Raw genomic sequence first — 19,297 nt, 5'->3', positions numbered from 1 at the left:
CACGGAAGAATGAGAGGAGATTTGATGGAGGTGTACAAAATTTGATAGAGGGGTATAGATAGGGTAAATGCAAACAGGCTTTTTCCACTGAGATTTGGTGGAACTACAATCTGAGGTCATGGGTTAAGGGTGAAATATGAGAAAGTTAAGGGGAACATGAGGGGAATCTTCTTCACTCGGGGCTGTGAGAGTGTGGAATAAGCTGCCAGCACAAATGGTGCATGCAAGCTCAATTTCAACGTTTAAGAGAAGTTTGGATACGTACATGGATGGATAGTAGGGGTATGAAGGGCCATGATCCTTGTGCAGTCCATGGGATTAGGCAGCTTAAATGGTTTCATCATGGACTAGAGGGGCCAAAGGGCCTGTTTCAGTACTACAATTCTCTGTACCTCTATGACTCATCAGAGGTCATACCTTATTGGATCTTTGATGGATTGACCCTGTGATATTGTGTGTATACACAAGAATCAGTTCATAACAAGGAACTATAGAAAGAAGCAGAAGGGTATCCTAGAGCCAGCTATTGTATTGAGATTACCATAAACCCTCCTTCTTAAGGAAATGTATCTCACTTAGAGTAATATTTGTTTATTAAAAGTTCCCAATCAGGTAGTTTGCAACAGGCTACACCAGAACGACAGACTCACAGGAATCTATCATGTGGTATACACCACATCCTAACAAGACCATTGTGGCTAACCACAGCACGTTTGTGGGAGACCTTAGTCACAGAAAATTGTTGACGATCAAAAGGATACTGACTGGCCACCTCGACTTTGAGCGACACACAATGGTGTTCAGAAACTGAAAGAAAATGCTGGACATGATGTGCAAAACAAGCATGTCAATAATTGACCACTTCACTACATACAGAAGGTACCTAATTGTCACAGAGTGTACGTTTGTAGTTTTCTGCTGCTGTAGCCCAGAGACTGAGAGGTTTGACCTATTGTGCATTCAGAGTTGCCATTTTGCACATAACTGTTGTTGACATGTGATTATCTGAGTTATGGTTGTTTTCCTGTCATCTTGAATCAGTCTCCTCTGATCCTTCCCAGAGATTAGGAGAATGGTCAAGGATGTTCTGGTCATGCACTTTAGTAGAAGAAATGAAATAGTGGTCTATTTCCTAAATGGAGAGAAAATTCAAAAATATACAGCACAAAGGGTCTGGAAAATCCTTATGCAGAATTCCCTAGAAAGTAATTTGTAGGTTGAGTCTGTGGTGAGGAAGGCAAATGTAATATTAGCGTTCATTTGAAGAGGAATAGAATATAAAAGCAAGGATGTAATGTTGAAGCTTTATAAAACACTGGAGAGGGAGGGGGTACAGTCAGGTGGCTTGGAACATATTGGTACCAATGACATATGAAGGAAAAATGAAAGAGATCCTAAAGAAAGAGTTTAGAGAGCTAGGTCGAAAGCTGAGAAGCAGGACTTCCGGTGTAGCAATTTCTGGATTACTGTCTGCGCTATGTGCCAGTGAGGAGAGAAATAGGTTGAACTGGCAGATAAATGCATGGCTGAGAAGGTGTGCAGGGGGCAGGGCTTCGGTTTCTTGAATCATTGGGATCTCTTCTGTGGACCTCTTAACTGCTCAGAGAAGATGTAAAGCCATACAATTTTAAAGAACCATCTTATGCATGACAAGTTCTGTTGTTGCTTTTCATATGGCTTCAACAGTGTCATTGCTTACCCTTTGTAAGTCTGCAGCAAAACTGTTAATCTCAAGATTCAAAGTATATTTATTATCAAAGAATGTAATCAGTATGCAGCTCAGAGTCCTCCTTGCAACACCATAAAATAAGAATAAAATTGACGTCAATGATCTCCTTCTGCAATATGTCATTTACTTCTAGACTCATGGCGGGAAAACCATACCCTAAATAACAAGCTCCTAACCAATTACATGGAAGAGAGGTGTAGGCTCCATTTCTGCACATTCAGTGCAAGGCTATTGCTGCGACACCATCAGTTAGATGATATATCTCGCTTCTGTACGGTCTATCATTTCCATCTGAGATTCTACCGACAATGCAACACACACAATGCCGACAATGCCGGAGGAACTCAGCAGGCCAAGCAGCATCTATAAAAAAATGTACAGTCGACATTTTGGGCTGAAACCCTTTGGCAGGACTGGGGGGAAAAAGCGAAAGAGTAGATTACAACAATGGTTTTATCATCAGCAAATTTATAGATGATATTTGAGCTATACCTAGTCACAGTTATGGGTATAGAAAGAGTAGAGCAGTGGGCTAAGCACACATCCCTGAGGTGCACCAGTGTTGATCGTCAGCGGGGAGGAGATATTATAACTAATCCGCACAGATTATGGTCTTCTGATTAGGAAATTGAGGATCCAATTGTAGATGGAGGTACAGAGGCCCAGGTTCTGTAACTTATCAATCATGGTTGTGGGAATGATGGTGTTAAACACAAAGTTATAGTTAATGAACTGCATCCTGACGTAGGTGTTTGCATTGTCCAAGTGATCTAAGGCCACATGAAGAGCCATTGAGAATGAGTCTGCTGTTGACCTTTTACGGCACTAGGCAAACTGCAGTGGGTCCAGGTCCTTGCTGAGGCAAGAGTTAATTCTAGTCATGACCAAACTCTCAAAGCATTTCATTACCATAGATGTGAGTGTTACTGGGTAATAGTCATTAGGACAGCTCACACTACTCTTCCTCGGCACTGGTGTAACTGTTACCTGTTTGAAGCAGATTGGAACTTACAGCCATAGCAGTGAGAAGTTGAAAATGTCCTTGAATACTGCCACCAGTTGGTTGGCACAAGTTTTGGTGCTTTACCAGGTATTCCATTGGGTCCTGCCACCTTGCAAGCATTTCCCTTTCTTATTGGCTTCCGAGAGAATGTTCACAGGGTCACCGAGTGCAGCAGGCATCTCACTGCTGCCAAAATGATCACAGAGATCTCCTGTGGCAGAATGTCAAAGTTCAACAGTTCAGAGTAACAAATAATATTGAGATCATGAGTTGTAAATTACTCTATGCCGAGTCCATAGGTTGTGGAGGTAGTTCAGTTTTGGTGTGAGTCAGGTTATCCTCTCTGGTTCTAGAGCCTGATGGTTGAGTGATAATAAATGTTCCTGAACCTGGGGGGGGGGGGTGAGTCCTGACACTCCTCCCTGATGGCAGCAGCAAGAACAGAAGTGTAGATGTTGGGGGTTGTTAATTAAGTTTGCTGCTTCCCTGTGACGACTCTCCTTGTGAATGTGCTCAATGGTGATGTGACAACTCCATTGATCTCTCTTATGTTATAATCATTGGAAAAACTTTTGCAATTGACATTCTCTCATAGCTTTGACTTGGAAAAATACTTCATTCAAGGATCTATTCACAGAGACAACAGTGTATTCTGAACTTTTCAATGAGCAGGGTTCAGTGAAAAATTATGCTTTTTGGCCAGTTGCTGCATGTATTGGATCTGTAAGAATTCTGAACAATATTGTGGTTTGAACATTTAGTTTTCTGCACAATAAGATAAAGCTAGTTCATTAGAAAGTTTTTAAAACTCAGTGGAATTAGGTAGAAGAAAACACGTGTCAATATAAAACTGCTGAAACTAACTGTGAAAAGCTGACTTCTTTAAAAAATGCTAAATTTAAAGCAAACTTCTTGTCAGACGTTTGATATTTTAAAAATTTTACAGATAGCCTCTGTCTTGAAGGAAACATGAAGGATGTGAGTTTTGCATTATATCCTGGACCCAAAACAACTCCTCTTATGAAAGGAGACACAACATTTGTTTCTTTATCATTATTAAAAATGAACACAGTGAATAAAGCAAATTAGACACAATCCATTGCTTTCAATGTATCAAGGGATATGTAATGCTATCTACCCTGAGATACTTCCATAGTTACAGATCATAAACTGTATGAAAGGACTGGCATGTTGCTCTAAAACTCCCCCACCATGTGACAAAGGACTGCCCCAGGAAAAAGGGGTATTTGACATTCAACTTGACAACACCCCACAATGATGATGGCCTCAACAATAATGCATGGTTCTCTCTCATGGCAATTTACAGATTGTACCTTGTAAAAGGGGATAATTTCCCATTATTTGAAAAGCAATAATTAAGAGTAAGTCTAAGAAGAAGCAATACAGAATAACATATGTAATTCAATTCTATTTAACGCTCTATTTAATTCTCTTGAAACAAGAAGTTAGTTATTTGGGAATGAACTTGAAACCTAGAAAAAGAGAAATTGATAAGCCAAGAGTAGAATTGTTTATGAAATTGCCTATTCCCGAGACCTGAAGGGGCTGCGGTTCTTTCTGAGGCTGTTGGATACCACAACACCATTACACCATAAGACAAAGGAGCAGAACTAGGCCATTCGGCACTTCATGTCTGTTCTGCCATTCAATCATGGATGATCCATTTTTCCCCTTCTCAGTCCCATTTCCCGGTCTTCTCCCCATAACCTTTGATGCCACGTCCAATCAAGAACCTATCAGCTCTGCCTTAAATATGCCCAATGACCTGGTCTCCACAGCTGCCTCTGGTAATAAATTCCTCAAGTTCACCACCCTCTGGCAAAAGGAATTTCTCTGTATCTCTGTTTTAAATGAAAGCCCCTCTACCCTAAGGCTGTGCCCTCTTGTCCTACGCTCTCCCATCGTGGAAGCATCCTTTCCCAATACAGTCCCAGAGCTATCAAATGTTCCTTGTATGGTAACCCTTTGATTCCTGGAATCATCCTTGTGAACCTCCTCTGAACCCTCTCCAATGCCAACACATCTTTTCTTAAATGAGGAGTTCAGACTGTTCACAATACTCAGGGCGAGACCTCACCAGTGCCTTATAAAGCCTCAGCGTCACATCCCTGCTCTGGAATTCTCGATATGAATGCTAACATTGCATTTTCCTTCTTCACCACTGACTCCACCTGTAAGTTAACCTTTAGGGTGTTCTGCCAAGGACCCAAGTCCATAAGATATAGGTGCAGAAGTTGGCCATTTGGCGCATCGATTCTGCTCCGCCATTCAGTCACGGCTGATCCAATTCTTCCAGTCATCCCCACTCCCCTGCCTTCTCTCCATATCCTTTGATGACCTGGTTAATCAAGAACTTTTTTTTTTGTGTTCGTCCATCGTCGTTGATGGATCTGCTGCTACTCCAACTGGTTTCCTCACTAGCTATAAGGGTGATTTATTAGTGGAGGCTACAGGCCTAAGAAACCCTTGTTGTACCCAAAACTCTGTATTACCTTACCTACATCTTCCTCTGGTTTTTTTGGGAAACACATATGGGGAGAAGGCAGGGGAGTGGGGATGATTGGAGGAATTGGATCAGACCATGATTAAATGGCGGAGCAGACTCGATGGGCACACTTCTGCTCCTCTATCTTATAGTCTTAAAATCTCCCCCATCTGTTTTGGCTCCACACATGGATTACCATTCTGGTCTTCCAGAGGACCAATTTTGTTCCTTGTAATCCTTTTGCTCTCAGCATATCTGTAGAATCCCTTAGGATTCTCCTTCACCTTGTCTGCAAGAGCAACTCCATGCCTTCCTTTATTTCTCTTACATTGCTTATCCTCCAAAAGCACCTCATTTGTCCGAATTGCATACTCCTGTAATGCACCCCCTTTTTTCTCTTAACAAAGGCCTCAATATCACTTGAAAAACCAAGGTTCCCTCCAAGGTTACCTTTACCTTTTGCTCTGACAGGTACATACAAGCTAAGTACTCACAAAATTAAATATTTGAAGGCTTCCTACTTTCCAAGCACACCTTTGCCAGTAAACAGCTTCTACCAATCCACACTTGCAGATTCTTGTCAGTCTAGTTTCCATTTTTGGCCCATTGGTCATGATTATTTCCCTATCAGCCTCCTTGCAGCTCAACCCAATCCTATCCTAAATTCCGCTTAAGCAATCTCAACAAAGGTTTCAGACTGCAGGTGTGAAACCTACCGGCAATAAACAGTCAGTCCCAAAAATCACCTTGATATCACAAGTGACCTGGACTGGAGTTTCCATTTCTGAATGAAATCTATTGTTCATTGTTATAAATATCAGATACCAGCTGAATAAGCAGCAACATTACCTACAATGTTCCATTTCTTTTGCAAAATATCTCCCTTTTCTTGTTACAGAGTGACAGCAGAAGATAAATGAAAGGGCTGAAGCAATATTCAGATAACACATTCTCACTCGCAAGTGTTTAGTCAGGAACTGCGGTCACCCTGCTTTAAAAACTTGGTGCAATGGTTATGTTATAGCCGAGTATGGACAGCAGACGAAAGCTCCACAGTGGTTCTCATGTTAAAAATACAATTCACAAAAATGTTCACTTCTGGAATGTCACCTCTTCCTTGCCATTCTCTGCGGAACTTTCATAATTTTGTTTGTAGAGTTTGTGCATAGATGACAAATAAATTATTTTCCTATGAAAGAGCCGGGGTCTGAAAGAAGAAAAAATGACTTATTTTTAAACAATTTCTAATATTATTTGCTTACATCAAAAAAGAGTTCAAAGTTAGTGGAAATTTCCAGAAATTTATATTTTAGGACCTGGGGCCTCCGCACATGTATTTATTATATCTGACACTCGATTGGTCAACAGTGAACTGTGACTTTGCCCTGTGATAATTGCAAACATCACAATTAAAGGATGATATGGTGGATCACACTGACAAAGGACGAGTTAAATGAAATAGAAACATCAGAAACTTACTGCATTTCACATGTCCTGATAAATGATCAGCTTGGCAATGATTTCCAGAAAATTCAGTTGTAATCTGTGTGACTGAGATGCACACAGACCACTGCATTTATACAGTGTTACACTTCTGTGAAAGTTCTTCCCTGCCTGTTCCAAAGCCGACTTTCCAGATGCCTTCCATATCACAGGACATGAAGAACCTAGTTGCCATCCTCAGCTCCTCACTTCCAACAGACTTTTTTTATTTTCACCCCATGCCTTCCTTTTGCAACGCTGTGAACTCCACTTCTGGACTTCCATTGAAACAATTTTGTCAGTAACATATCCAGTGCTGTCATTATTACCTTTCAGGTCAAACCCAAACTGGTCAGAGTCACATTTATTTGAAGTCACTGTTTGCCCAAACAAGGCAGTGAACGTTGTTCTTGAGGTAACTACACTTTCAGAGAGAAGTCAGACATAACCATATTGTGTAGAGCAACATCCCATTTAAACATCTTTGCCTGGATACCAGATTTCACCCAATTTTTATTCCCTGTACATGTGCTGCATTGCGACTGATGCCAAAATTTTCTATTAAAATTGTGAAATTGAGTGAAATTACCTGAAAAGCAGCATTCTGAGATTTTGGACACAAAGTCACACAGGAAAGAGGAATCTGTGTAGTTCCTGTCAGGGTCTGCACTAGGAATTTGCAAGTGTTATGTCATTGCCACAATGATCACCAGGAAGTGCACCAAACCTTCAAAATCTCTCTCTGGCACACACAGGACAGCTGAATGAAAGGCTGTCATGGGGCTGAGGGAAAATGGTGGTGAGGAGGGACAACGTGATCTCCTGAGAGTCTGAACACCCCTGTGACGATCTAACACAATCCAACCGTGTGCAGGGAGTGGACCCCTGTCACAGTGAGGTGTGGGCTTATCAGAGGACAGAGATCACAGCCTGCGTTTGGGAGAAAAAGGATTTGAACTGTGAAGGAACACTCCTGATGAAATTTCCATTGACCACTGGGGCTGCGCATGCTGTGTATCAAGGCCACAGTGCAGACCCTCTGATGTCTCATTGCCATTAGTTATATTAACAATGATGTTTTAGATATGTGACTGATTATTTCATTAAATATGAGATTGATCACATCATTAGGAACATTTGTTATTTACTATCTGGTGTCTCTTTTCTGAAAGCCAATGGATGCAAAGTGTGTCAACTGGAAATCTGGACCTTTGAGTTTAGTGTAAACAGGCCATCACACACTATTATCCAGGCTGTAAAAATAGGGGACAAGCTGTTCTCTACAATCATTCTGAGCACTGGTGCCCCACAAGGCTGTGTACTCAGCCCCCTGCTGTACTCACTGTACACCTATGATTGTGTAGCCAAGTTTCCATCGAACTCAATATATAAGTTTGCTGATGACACGACAATTGCAGGTTGTATCTCGAGTAATGATGAATTTGAGTACAGAGAGGAAATTAAGAAGCTGGTGGCATGGTGCAAAGACAATAACCTATCCCTCAACGTCAGCAAGACGAAGGAATTGGTTGTTGACTTCATAAGGAGTAGCGGACCGCAGGACCCAATTTACATCGGTGGGTGCGCAAGTGGAACAGGTCAAAAGCTTTAAGTTCCTCGGGGTCAATATCACAAATGATCTGACTTGGTCCAATCAAGCAGAGTTCACTGCCAAGAAGGCCCACCAACGCTTTTACTTCCTGAGAACACTAAAGAAATTTGGCCTGTTTCCTAAAACCTTCACTAATTTTTATAGATGCACCGTAGAAAGCATTGTTCTAGGGTGCATCAGAACCTGGTATGGAAGTTGTCCTGACCAAGACCGGAAGAAGCTGCAGAAGATCGTGAACATGGCGTAGCACATCACACAAACCAATCTTCCGTCCTTGGACTCACTTTACACCACATGCTGTCGGAGCAGTTCTGCCAGGATAATCAAGGACACAACCCACCCAGCCAACACACTTTTCATCCCTCTTCCCTCCGGGAGAAGGCTCAGGAGCTTGAGGACTCATACGGCCAGATTTGGATACAGCTTCTTTCCAACTGTGATAAGACTGCTGAACGGATCCTGACCCAGATCTGGGCAGTACCCTCCAAATATCCGGATCTGCCTCTCGGTTTTTTTGCAATACCTTACTTCCCATTTTTCTATTTTCTATTTATGATTTATTATTTATTTTTTTAATATTTACAATTGATTTGTAATCTAGGGAGCGGGAAGCATAGATTCAAATATTGCTGTGATGATTGTGTGTTCTAGTATCAATTGTTTGGCGACAATAAAGTATAAAGTAACATATAAAGTATTATTTATTTATTTATTGAGAGACCGCGTGGAATAGGCTCTTCCAAACCCTCAAGCCACACAACCCAGCATCCGCTAATGTAATCCCAGCCTAATCACAGGTCAATTTACAGTGACCAATTAACCTACTAACTGGCATGTCTTTGGACTGTGGGAGGAAACCAGGGCACCCGGAGGAAACCCACACAGTTAGAAGAACGTACAAAATCCATACAGGCAGCTGTGGTAATTGAACCTGGGTCACTGGTACTGTAAAGTGTTGTGCCAACAACTACGCTATCATGCCTATCTATCCGCTTTGGTGTGTTTTTGATTACAAAGTATGATTAACTTGGGTATGTTCCTGATTAACTGAGTAGAATCTTCTATGTGGTAGTGTGCTGGGACAATGGCATCAGCACAGGAGATGTCAATAGGCTCAATAAACTGATTAGAAATGCTGCTTCTCTTATAGGAGTCAAACTGGACACACTGGAGGCTGTGGTAGAACACAGGACCCTATGGAAAATCCTGGAAATTCTGGACAATGTTTCTCACCCTCTGCATGTCACCTTGGCTGAACAGAGGAGCACTTTTAGTAATAGATGAAGACAACTGAGCTGCTCCAAAGAGCACTATATGAGGTCATTCTTACCCTTGGTCATTAGGCTCTAAAATAAGTCAGCCTATAGCTGGGGATTGGATAATCTCCTCCTGTTAGACTGTTTGAGGTAACTTATTTTTTAATCCTTCCTACTTCTCTTCTAATAGTTGTGTATCTGCATACTTGTAATGCTACTGTGACACTACAATTTCCTTTGGGATCAACAAAGTATCTATCTATCTAATATCTGTGAAGAAATTTGATCATTAAAATAAAAAAAAGATCTTGGAGGTTTAGATGATGTAGGATGTTTATCTGAATAAAGACATAATGTTGATGGGTGTTCTGGGATTCCTATGTCACGCCCACCTGTGGTTTCTACAGTTCTCCAAACAATTTCTTACTCAGAGTTAATTCTACATTCTGAGCTCCTCCAGAAGTTTGTTTTTTTTTCTCTTCGTTCCATCATCTGCTGTCTCTTCCTTTCCAAATTGTTCGTGTTTGAAGGATAATTTTAAATTACAAATGGAAGAGTCAAAATTACCATGAACAACTGGGATACAAATTTTGTAAAATTTCTCTGATACCTTTTGTCTCAGAGTTACCTTGATTTGCTGGATTTCCTGAAGATTTGACAGACAGTAAGACTCATTTTCTCTGTTTCCATTTGAATTTGGAGGTGTCAGCCTTGGTTTTCTCAAACCTGTTCAGAGAGAGGGCACCTCAGTCAGTTTTCCATTTAACCTCCTACATTTAATGGTGAATTTTGCATTTGTGCACCAAGGTCCCCATCTCTTCACAACATTCTTCAATGTCCTGTCATTCATGTTATAGGTCCTACCCTGGTTTGAATGTCCAAAACACCACTCCTCATACTTATCCAAGTTGAAGACCATTTGTTATTCCTCTGCCCATCTTCTTAATTGATCACACTCTATTTCTAATGCTTGTAACCTGCTTCATTATTAACAATATCACCTAATATATTAACATCAGCAAACTTGCTACTTACACATTCACATCCAAAACAGTTGCATAACTAATGAACAGAAGAGGCCCCAACACTGATACCTGGGCCACACTAGACACAAGTGTCCAGTGGAAAAATCAACCAGCAGTCATCACCCTCTATTTCCTATCATCAAGCCAATTCAGAATCCAACTCGCTAGCTTCCACTGAATCGCCTGTAATCTAAACTTCTAAAGAAGGATGCCATGCATGAATTTGTCAAAGGTATCACCAGTAGAGAATATCTAGTGTCCTCCCTTCATCTCTCCCCTTAGTTACCTCTTTGAAGGCTGCATACCTCTCTGACATGACTTCCCATTCACAAAACTATGCTGATTGGGCATTGACTATCCAAGTGATGGTGGATCTTGTCACTCAGAATTCCTTCCAGAAATAAACTGACAAATCCAGTCCAGCTCAGGTGCCTGTAGATCCCTGACCTGACTTGTTACACTTTTTAAGCAATGGAACAATATTAACCACCCTCTTGTCTTCTGGAATGTTGCCTGCAGCTACATTGAAGCAAATATCTTAACAGGGGCCTCCACAGTTTCTTCCCTGGCCTCCCATAAAGACCAGGGCTGCACTTGTTCAAGCCCTGGAGATTTGCCACCATAATGCACTGCAATGCTGCAAATACTTCCTTCCTCAGAACATGCATAAGATCCAAGATTTCACTGCTTAAAACCTTCATTTCTTTCGCATCCGTGACATTCTCGTACATCAACACTGAGGAGAAAATAGAAAATGAAAGTGTCCACAATCTTCTCCAGCTCCACATGTAGGATACCCTGATGATCTTTACGAGGACCGTTTCCCTCTGTAGACACCATTTTACTGTTAATATAATTGAAGAATCTCCTGGGATTATTGTTAACATTACCTGCCAATCCACTCAAATCCCTTTTTTTGGCCTCCTGCTTTCCTTATTAAGCCTTCTCTTAAACATTTTCTATCCATCAAGGGATTAATTTGTACCTAGCTGTCTTATCTCAATGTGCACCTCATTTCTTTTTCCTAACCATTATCTCTTTCAGCTAGAGTTCCTTGAACTTGATACATCTACTCCTCAACCTGACAGGAAGATGCTGCCAGAAGATATGACCCTTGATACAACGTTGTTAAAAACCTCCCAACCTGCCTGCCAATGCTGTTGCGTTCAATGCTGACTGGGAGCTCCTGCAAACATTGCTGGTGACAAACTATATCAGTCTCTGCTGCTCCTTTGGTTGCATCAGATGCATGAAGAGGGGGAGCTTGCCGAATTGGCAACAGCTTGCTCTCCATGTTCTACAGTCCAGACTTGCATATCTCGACAGCTGAGATGCAACATCCGTGTTCGACCTTGACTGATGGAGGCTGCATAAAAGCCCTCCACTTACCAATTTTTCCTTTGATTTTGAATAGTCAGTCAGTCCACTCCAGCTAGATCCTGCCTAATGCCCTCACAGTGGGCCTTGCCCCAGTTGAAGACTTTATCTGATTGACCTGCTCTATCTTTCCCCATAACAATTTTAAAATAATAGATTTATGGTCACATGACCCAAAGTCTTCCCCAACAGCCACTTCAGTTACCTGGCCTAGCTTGTTTCGAAGAAGGAGGTTCAGTAGTTTTCCTTCTCAAGTGTGTTCTTTTATAGATTGGGTGAGGAAGCTGTCTTGGATACACCACACAAATTTGGCTCCATCCAGACAATCTGCACTCTGGGTGGCCCAGTCATTACAGAGAGAACTGAAACCTCCCACAAGAACTACTAGTTCTCACAATTGCCACAACTGCATGCAATTTCTTTACACACCAGCTCCTCAAGTTCCCATGGACGATTGGAGGTTGGGATGGGAAGTGTCTGTAAACTTGCTGCAAAATGATGACCATCCACCTCTGATTTATAAATTCTACTCAAAGAGACTCATTGGATGATATACCAGAATATCCTCTCTAAGCACTGTGGTTATTTCCTCTCTTATAAAAAAGGCAACACTCCCTTCATTCCGATCTGTTCCTCTGTCATGACTAAATTGTCTTTGGTAGTTCTCTGAATCATGTTCTGTATTAATAACCTCTTCATGCACCTTACCTGAAATCTTATACATTCGTTGACAGAACACCACCGTCAGAATCATGAAAATGAGAAGTACCAGACTCCTGGTAATAACAAGAATGATGTATTCTGAAGCGAAATCATCTGTCAGAGAATAATCACAGATGTCACATTTATTCATAAATTATCATTTTTACGCTTTTCCAATATCCTGGCTGTAATACTGTGACGTAATTTACTATGAGCCTACAGAGACCAAAGGTTGTGAATTTAATTACTCATTCAAGTTAACTGACATCACTCAGAAAGCTTGGAGAGCTAAAACTCTCCTTAGTACCAGCAGTTAGAGAAAGGAAACAAATCACATAGGGTTAGAGTTCTAGCCAGAAATGTGTGCAGAATGGAGTAAGTGCCACTCCACTCTTTAAGAAAGGAGGAAGGCAAAAGAAGGGAAATTACAGGCCAGTTAGCCTATCCTCAGTGGTTGGGAAACTGTTGGAGTCTATTATTAAGGACGAGGTTTCAAGGTACTTGGACACTAATGATAAAATAAGTAAAAATCAGCATGGTTTCTGTCAAGGGAAATCTTGCCTGGGAAATGTGTTAGAGTTCTTCGAGGAAGTAGCAAGCAGGATGGACAAAGGAGAGCCAGTGGATTTTATTTCTTGGATTTTCAGAAGGCATTTGATAAGGTGCCACACATGAGGCTGCTTAACAAGATAAAATCCCATGGCATTACAGGGAAGTTACTGGCATGGATAGAGGCAACCACGAGAAAATCTGCAGATGCTGCAAATTCAACCAACACACACAAAATGCTGGTAGAACACAGCAGGCCAGGCAACATCTCTAGGAAGAGGTACAGTGACTACTGTACTGTCTCTGTACATCTGCTGCCTGGCCTGCTGTGTTCTACCAGCATTCTGTGTGTGTAGCATGGATAGAGGAATGGCTGAAAGGCAGGAAGCAGTGACTGGGAATAAAGGGGCCTTTTCTAGTTGGCTGTCTGTGACCAGTGGTCCTCAGGGGGTCAATATTAGGACCGCTACTTTTCACACTGTTTTTCAATGATTTAGATAACGGAATTGATAGCTTTGTGGAAAAGTTTGCAGATGATACGAAGGTAGCTGGAGGGGTACGTAGTGCTGTGGAAATGATGCGATTGCAGACATTGTAGGATTTAGACAAATTGGAAGAATGGGCAAAAAAGAGGCAGATGGAATACAGTGTTGGGAAATGTATGATAATGCATTTTGGTAAAAGGAACAATAGTTCAGACTATTATCTAAATGGGGAGAAAATTCAAACATCAGAGGTGCAGAGAGACTTAAGAGTCCTCGTCCAAGACTCCCATAGTCTGTGGTAAAAAAGGCAAATGCAGTGTTGGCATTTATTTCAAGGGGAATAGAATATAAAAACAAGGAGATAATATTGAGGCTTTATAAGACATTAGTCAGGCTGCACTTTGGGCCCCGTATCTCAGAAAAGATGTGTTGTTATTGAACAGAGTCCGGAGGAGTTTCATGAGGATGATTCTAGGAATGAAGAGATTAACACATGAGGAGAGTTTGGAAGCTTTGGCCTGTATTCGCTGGAATTCAGAAGACTGCATGCAGATCTCATTGAAACCTACCAAGTGTTGAAAGGACTAGATGTGGTGCATGTGGCGAGGATGCTTCCAATGGTGGGGGTATCCAGAACTAAAGGGAACAACCTCAAAATTGAGGTGTGACCTTTTAGAACAGAGGTAAGGAGAATTTTTTGGCAAGAGAGTAGTGGATTTGTGGAATGCTCTGCCACAGACTGCAGTGGAGACCAAGTTTGTGTGTATATTTATGGTGGAAGTCGATTGTTTCCTGATCAGTCAGGACATCAATGGATATGGTGAGAAGGCATGTGTATGGGGTTGAGTGGAAACCAGGAGAAGCCATGATGGAATGGCAGAGCATACAAGATGGACTGAAGGGCCAAATTCTGCTCCTATGTCTTATGCTCTTATGGATTGACCAGGAAATGATCTGATTGAGCAGTGAATCTTACAACTGTACAAATGATGAATGCCCTTCATAGTCAGAGTTTATACTGGAATAATGGCTGAATAATGGAATGCTGTCATTCTCTTGTACACATCAGCATAATTGTTGGTCTAGAATTTCAACCCATCCAAACAGGAACATTAAAACTGCATCTGTTGAAAACACTCAGCAGTTCAGACACCATCTGTCGAATGAGAAACTGCATTAAAGTTCCGGGTTGTATATTGATTCTATCAAAGCCTCTTCAACTGGAAACATCAGCTGTGTTTCTCTTTCCACAGATGCAATCTAAACTGCTGATTATTTCCAGTTACTACTGTGTTTATTTCAGATTTCCAGCATCTGCAGTGTTTTTCTCTCTATCCAATTACTCAGTCTGCACTGTACATATAACTAGCACCCATTGAGATCAGTGTCGCTGGGACATTCAGTTCCATTACAATTTCAGTGAAATCGTTTTGATGCGTTTGTGCACAGATTTCTTCAGGGTTGATCAGTGTTTCAATACCTCACACCTGCCCATCTACTCATGCATTATGGCTCCAGCATCTAAAGGACACCTCAACACCTGACAGCAGCAGGTTGCAGATACGTCAGAGAATGGGGAAACCTGAGTACCAGACCAACAAAGGTCATGGTTCAACATCAAACGTATTCCAGAGAATTCTCATAGAGACTGTGAAACACTCATTTCTAAAGGCTTCCTTACCAATGTATATGGAACACACAGCAAGGATGTTGTGCCTAAGGATGAGAAGGCTTTGGAGAGGAGGCAGAAGAGAGTCACCAGGATGTTTCCTGGATAAGAATGTATTCACTATGAGAAGACCTGGATTAGTTTCCTTAGAGCACTTGAGACTGAAGGAGTAATTTGACTGAAGTATTTAAAATTTTTAAAGGTATAGATGGAGTAGAGAACAATAGTTGTTCTCCTAAATTGGAAGTGTTAAATGCTCAAGAATATTATTTTAAGAGTCATGGTCAGAGGGCAATTGGGATGAATGTTTAAAGAAAATTCATGAGGCAAGTTGTTTTCTTACACAGGGAGTTCTATGTGCCTGAGGTATATTACAAACACACTACATCTGCCATATTCCCCAGTTGGTATGTCATAACATAGAAACATAAGAACGTAAGAAATAGGAGCAGGAGTAGGCTATCCAGCCGCTGAACCTGCTCTACCATTCGATAAGATCATGGCTGATCTGACCATGGGACTCATTTCCATCTCGCTGCCCTTTCCCCATAACTCTTAATTCCCCTACTGAGCAAAAATCTATCCAACCTTGCTATAAATATATTTACTGAAGTAGTCTCCACTGCTTCATTGGGCAGAGAATTCCACAGATTCACCACTCTTTGGGAAAAGTAGCTCCTCCTCATCTCTGCCCTAAATTTATTCACTTGAATCTTGAGGCTATGTCCCCTAGTTCTAGTCTCACCCAGCAGTGGACACAACTTTCCTGCCTCTATCTTATCTAACCCTTTCATAATTTTATGTGTTTCCATAAGATCTTCTCTCATCCTTCTGAATTCCAGTGAGTACAGTCCCAAGCAACTCAATCTCTCCTCATAGTCTAACCCCCTCATACCTGGAAACAATCTAGTGAACTTCCTCTGCACCGCCTCCAAAGCCAGTGTATCCTTCCGCAAGTAAGGAGACCAGAACTGCATGCAGTACCTCCCTGCTCTTAAATTCAATCCCTCTAGCAATGAAGGCCAACATCTTCACATTTCCTTTCATGATAGCCTGCTACACCTGCAAATTAATCTTTTGCAATTCATGCACAAACACTCCAAATTCCTTCTGCATGGCAACAAGCTGCAATCTTTTACCATTTAATAATCTGCTCCTCCATTTTTCCATCCAAAGTGGATGATCCGGCATTTACCTACATTGTACTCCATCTGCCAGACCCTTGCCCACTCATTTAACCTATCTCGATCTCTCTGCAGACTCTCTGTATCCTCTGCACAATTTGCTTTTCCACTCAATTTAGTGTCATCAGCAAACGTGATACTCTACACATGGTCTCCCCTCTTAGATTGTTAATGTTTATTGTGAACAGTTGCAGGCCCAGCACTGACCTCAACTATAACCTCTGCCATTTCTTTCAGTACCCTGGGATGCATTCAATCAGGACCAGGGGACTTGTCTATCTTTAGGCCCATAAGTTTGCTCAGCACTACCTCTTTAGTGATAGCTATTGCATCGATGTCCTCTCCTCCCATCACATCCATATCATGTCCCTTTGGCATGTTATCCATGTCCTCCACCGTGAAAACCAACAGAAAATAGTCATTCAACACCTCGGCTATTTCCTCTTTACTCAATATCAATTCCCCCTTCTTGTCCTCCAAGGGAAATACGTTCAATTTGACCACCCTTTTCTGCTTATATATAATTATAAAAACTCTCACTATCTGGATTTATATATTGTGCTAATTTATTTTCCTAATCTATCTTCCCTTTATTTATTGCTCGCTTTTAGTGGTTCTTTTGTGCTTTTTAAAAGTTTTCCCAATATTCCAGTTTCCTACTATTCTGAGCAACTTTGTACACACAAGCTTTTAGTTTGTTGCCTTCCATTATTTCCTTAGTTATCCAAGACAGGCTCTTCCCACCCTTACTGTCCTTGCTTTTAACTAGAACTGTGAAAAATCTCTTAGAAAGTCTTCCACTGTTCCTCAACTGTCCCAACATATAGCCTGTATTCCCAGTCTATCCTATCCAACTCTTCCCTCATCCCATTGAAGTCTCCTTCATTTAGTCGGAATACACTGGTTTTAGTTCGAACTATTCTACCCTCCAGTTGTATGAGGAACACAATCATACTGTGATGACTCTTAGCAAGAGGATCCCTAACAACAAGATTGCTAACTTTACCTGTTTCATTGCGCAGGACCAGACCCAAGATAGCATGTTCCCTTGTAGGTTCAGTAACATGCTGTTCAAGAAAGCTATCACATATGAAATCGATGAGGTCCTCCTCAAGACTGCCTTGACCAACTTGATTCACCCAAACTATATGCAAATAAAAAGTCCCCCTTGATAACTGCTGTCCCATTCTTACACGCCTCAGATATTTCTGTTACATGCCTGTGCCACTGCACTGTTATTATTTGGTGACCGATAGACAACTCCCACCAGTGATCTTGGGCCATAAGAACATAAGATATATGAGCAAAATTAGGCCATCTGGCCCATTGAGTCTGCTCCACCATTCAATCATGGTTGATCCTTTTTTTTTCATCTCTTCCTCAACCCCAGTTCCTGGCCTTCTCCCCGTAACCTTTGATGCCATGTCCAATCAATAACCTATAAATCGCTACCTTAAATACACCCAATGATCTGGCCTCCACAGCTGCATGTGGCAACAGATTCCATAAATTCACCACTCTTTGGCTAAAGAAATTTCTCTGCATCTCTGTTTTGAAAGGGCACCCCTCTATCCTGAGGCAGTGCCCTCTTGTCCTAGACTCTCTCACCATGGGAAATATCCTTTCCACATTTGAAAGGTTTCAATGATATCCCCACTATCCTCTGATTTTCAGAGAGTACAGACCCAGAGCCATCAAACCCTCCTTGTATGATAACCCTTTCATTCCTGGAAATATCCTTGTGAACCTCCTCTGGACCCTCTCCAATGCCAGCACATCTTTTCGAAGATGAAAAGCCCAAAACTGTTCCCAATACTCAAGGTGAGGCATCAGCAGTGCCTTATAAAGCTTCAGCATCACATCGTTGCTCTTGTATTCTAGACCTCTAGAAATGAATGCTAACATGGCATTTGCCTTCCTCACCACCAACTCAAACTGCAAGTTAACCTTGCATTTTTTTCCCTTTCCTATTCCTAATCTCTACCCAGATGGATTCAACATTCTGTTACTTAGATCTTAAAACATCTCTCACTATCGCCCTGATTCCATCCTTAACTAAAAGTGCTACCCCGCCTCCCTTTCCTTTGGTATTACCGGATATCCTTGAATACTTGATTTCCAGTCTTCTCCACCCTGCAGCCATGTTTCTGTAATGGCCACTAAATTATAGTGCTTGATAATGATTTGTGCCACAGGTTCACTGATCATGTTATGAATACTACTGGCATTCAGATACAGCATCCTTACACTCATTGAGCCTTGAAAATTTAGTAATCTTTGTCTCTTAGGCACTTGACTTTTCTGCACTCCACACTTACATTTCTCATTTTTTTAAGCTTTTGCTATTACTTCATCTTTATCTAGACTTTTCTCTTTTACTCTATCCATACTTTTCCAATCTGTTGAACCCACCCCCGTGCTATTTACAACTCTAGGTATGCGATTCGCCAGGATGCAGGTTCCATCATGGTTCAGGTGGAGTCCGTCCCAATGGAGCAGCTCCCTTTTTCCCCAATAATGGTGCCAGTTTCCCATGAATTCAAATGCACTTCTTCCACACCAATCCTTGAGCCATATATTTAACTCTCTAAACTTCTTAACCCGGTGCCAATTTGCACGTGGTTTAAGTGGTAATCCAGAGATTACCACCTTTTTGCCTCTGCTTTTTGTTTGAGTCCCTAGTTGTTCAAATTCCCTCAGCAGAATTTCTTTCCTCAT

General features: G+C 41.5%; 2 protein-coding genes across 2 annotated transcripts in view; one reads left to right on the top strand and one right to left on the bottom strand.

Moving 5' to 3' along the window:
- Positions 1-19,297, top strand: part of LOC140200569 (uncharacterized) — a 556,670-nt gene that overhangs the window by 141,653 nt on the left and 395,720 nt on the right. The gene's annotated exons all lie outside the window — the stretch shown is intronic.
- The window catches only part of LOC140200568 (uncharacterized), an 85,248-nt gene continuing 69,721 nt past the window's right edge, over positions 3,771-19,297 (bottom strand). The window contains exons 12-14 of the mRNA XM_072264081.1: positions 12,699-12,806; positions 10,217-10,314; positions 3,771-6,445 (exon numbers count right to left, since the gene is read on the bottom strand). Of these exons, the coding sequence (XP_072120182.1) occupies positions 6,428-6,445; positions 10,217-10,314; positions 12,699-12,806 (224 nt within the window). The 3' untranslated portion in view covers positions 3,771-6,427. The remainder of the gene's footprint in view (positions 6,446-10,216; positions 10,315-12,698; positions 12,807-19,297) is intronic.

The sequence above is a fragment of the Mobula birostris genome, chromosome 7 (assembly GCF_030028105.1).
Source record: "Mobula birostris isolate sMobBir1 chromosome 7, sMobBir1.hap1, whole genome shotgun sequence".
Classification (NCBI taxonomy): domain Eukaryota; kingdom Metazoa; phylum Chordata; class Chondrichthyes; order Myliobatiformes; family Myliobatidae; genus Mobula; species Mobula birostris.
The sequence above is the reverse complement of the archived record's forward strand: the minus strand, read 5'-3'. Positions and strand labels throughout refer to the sequence as shown.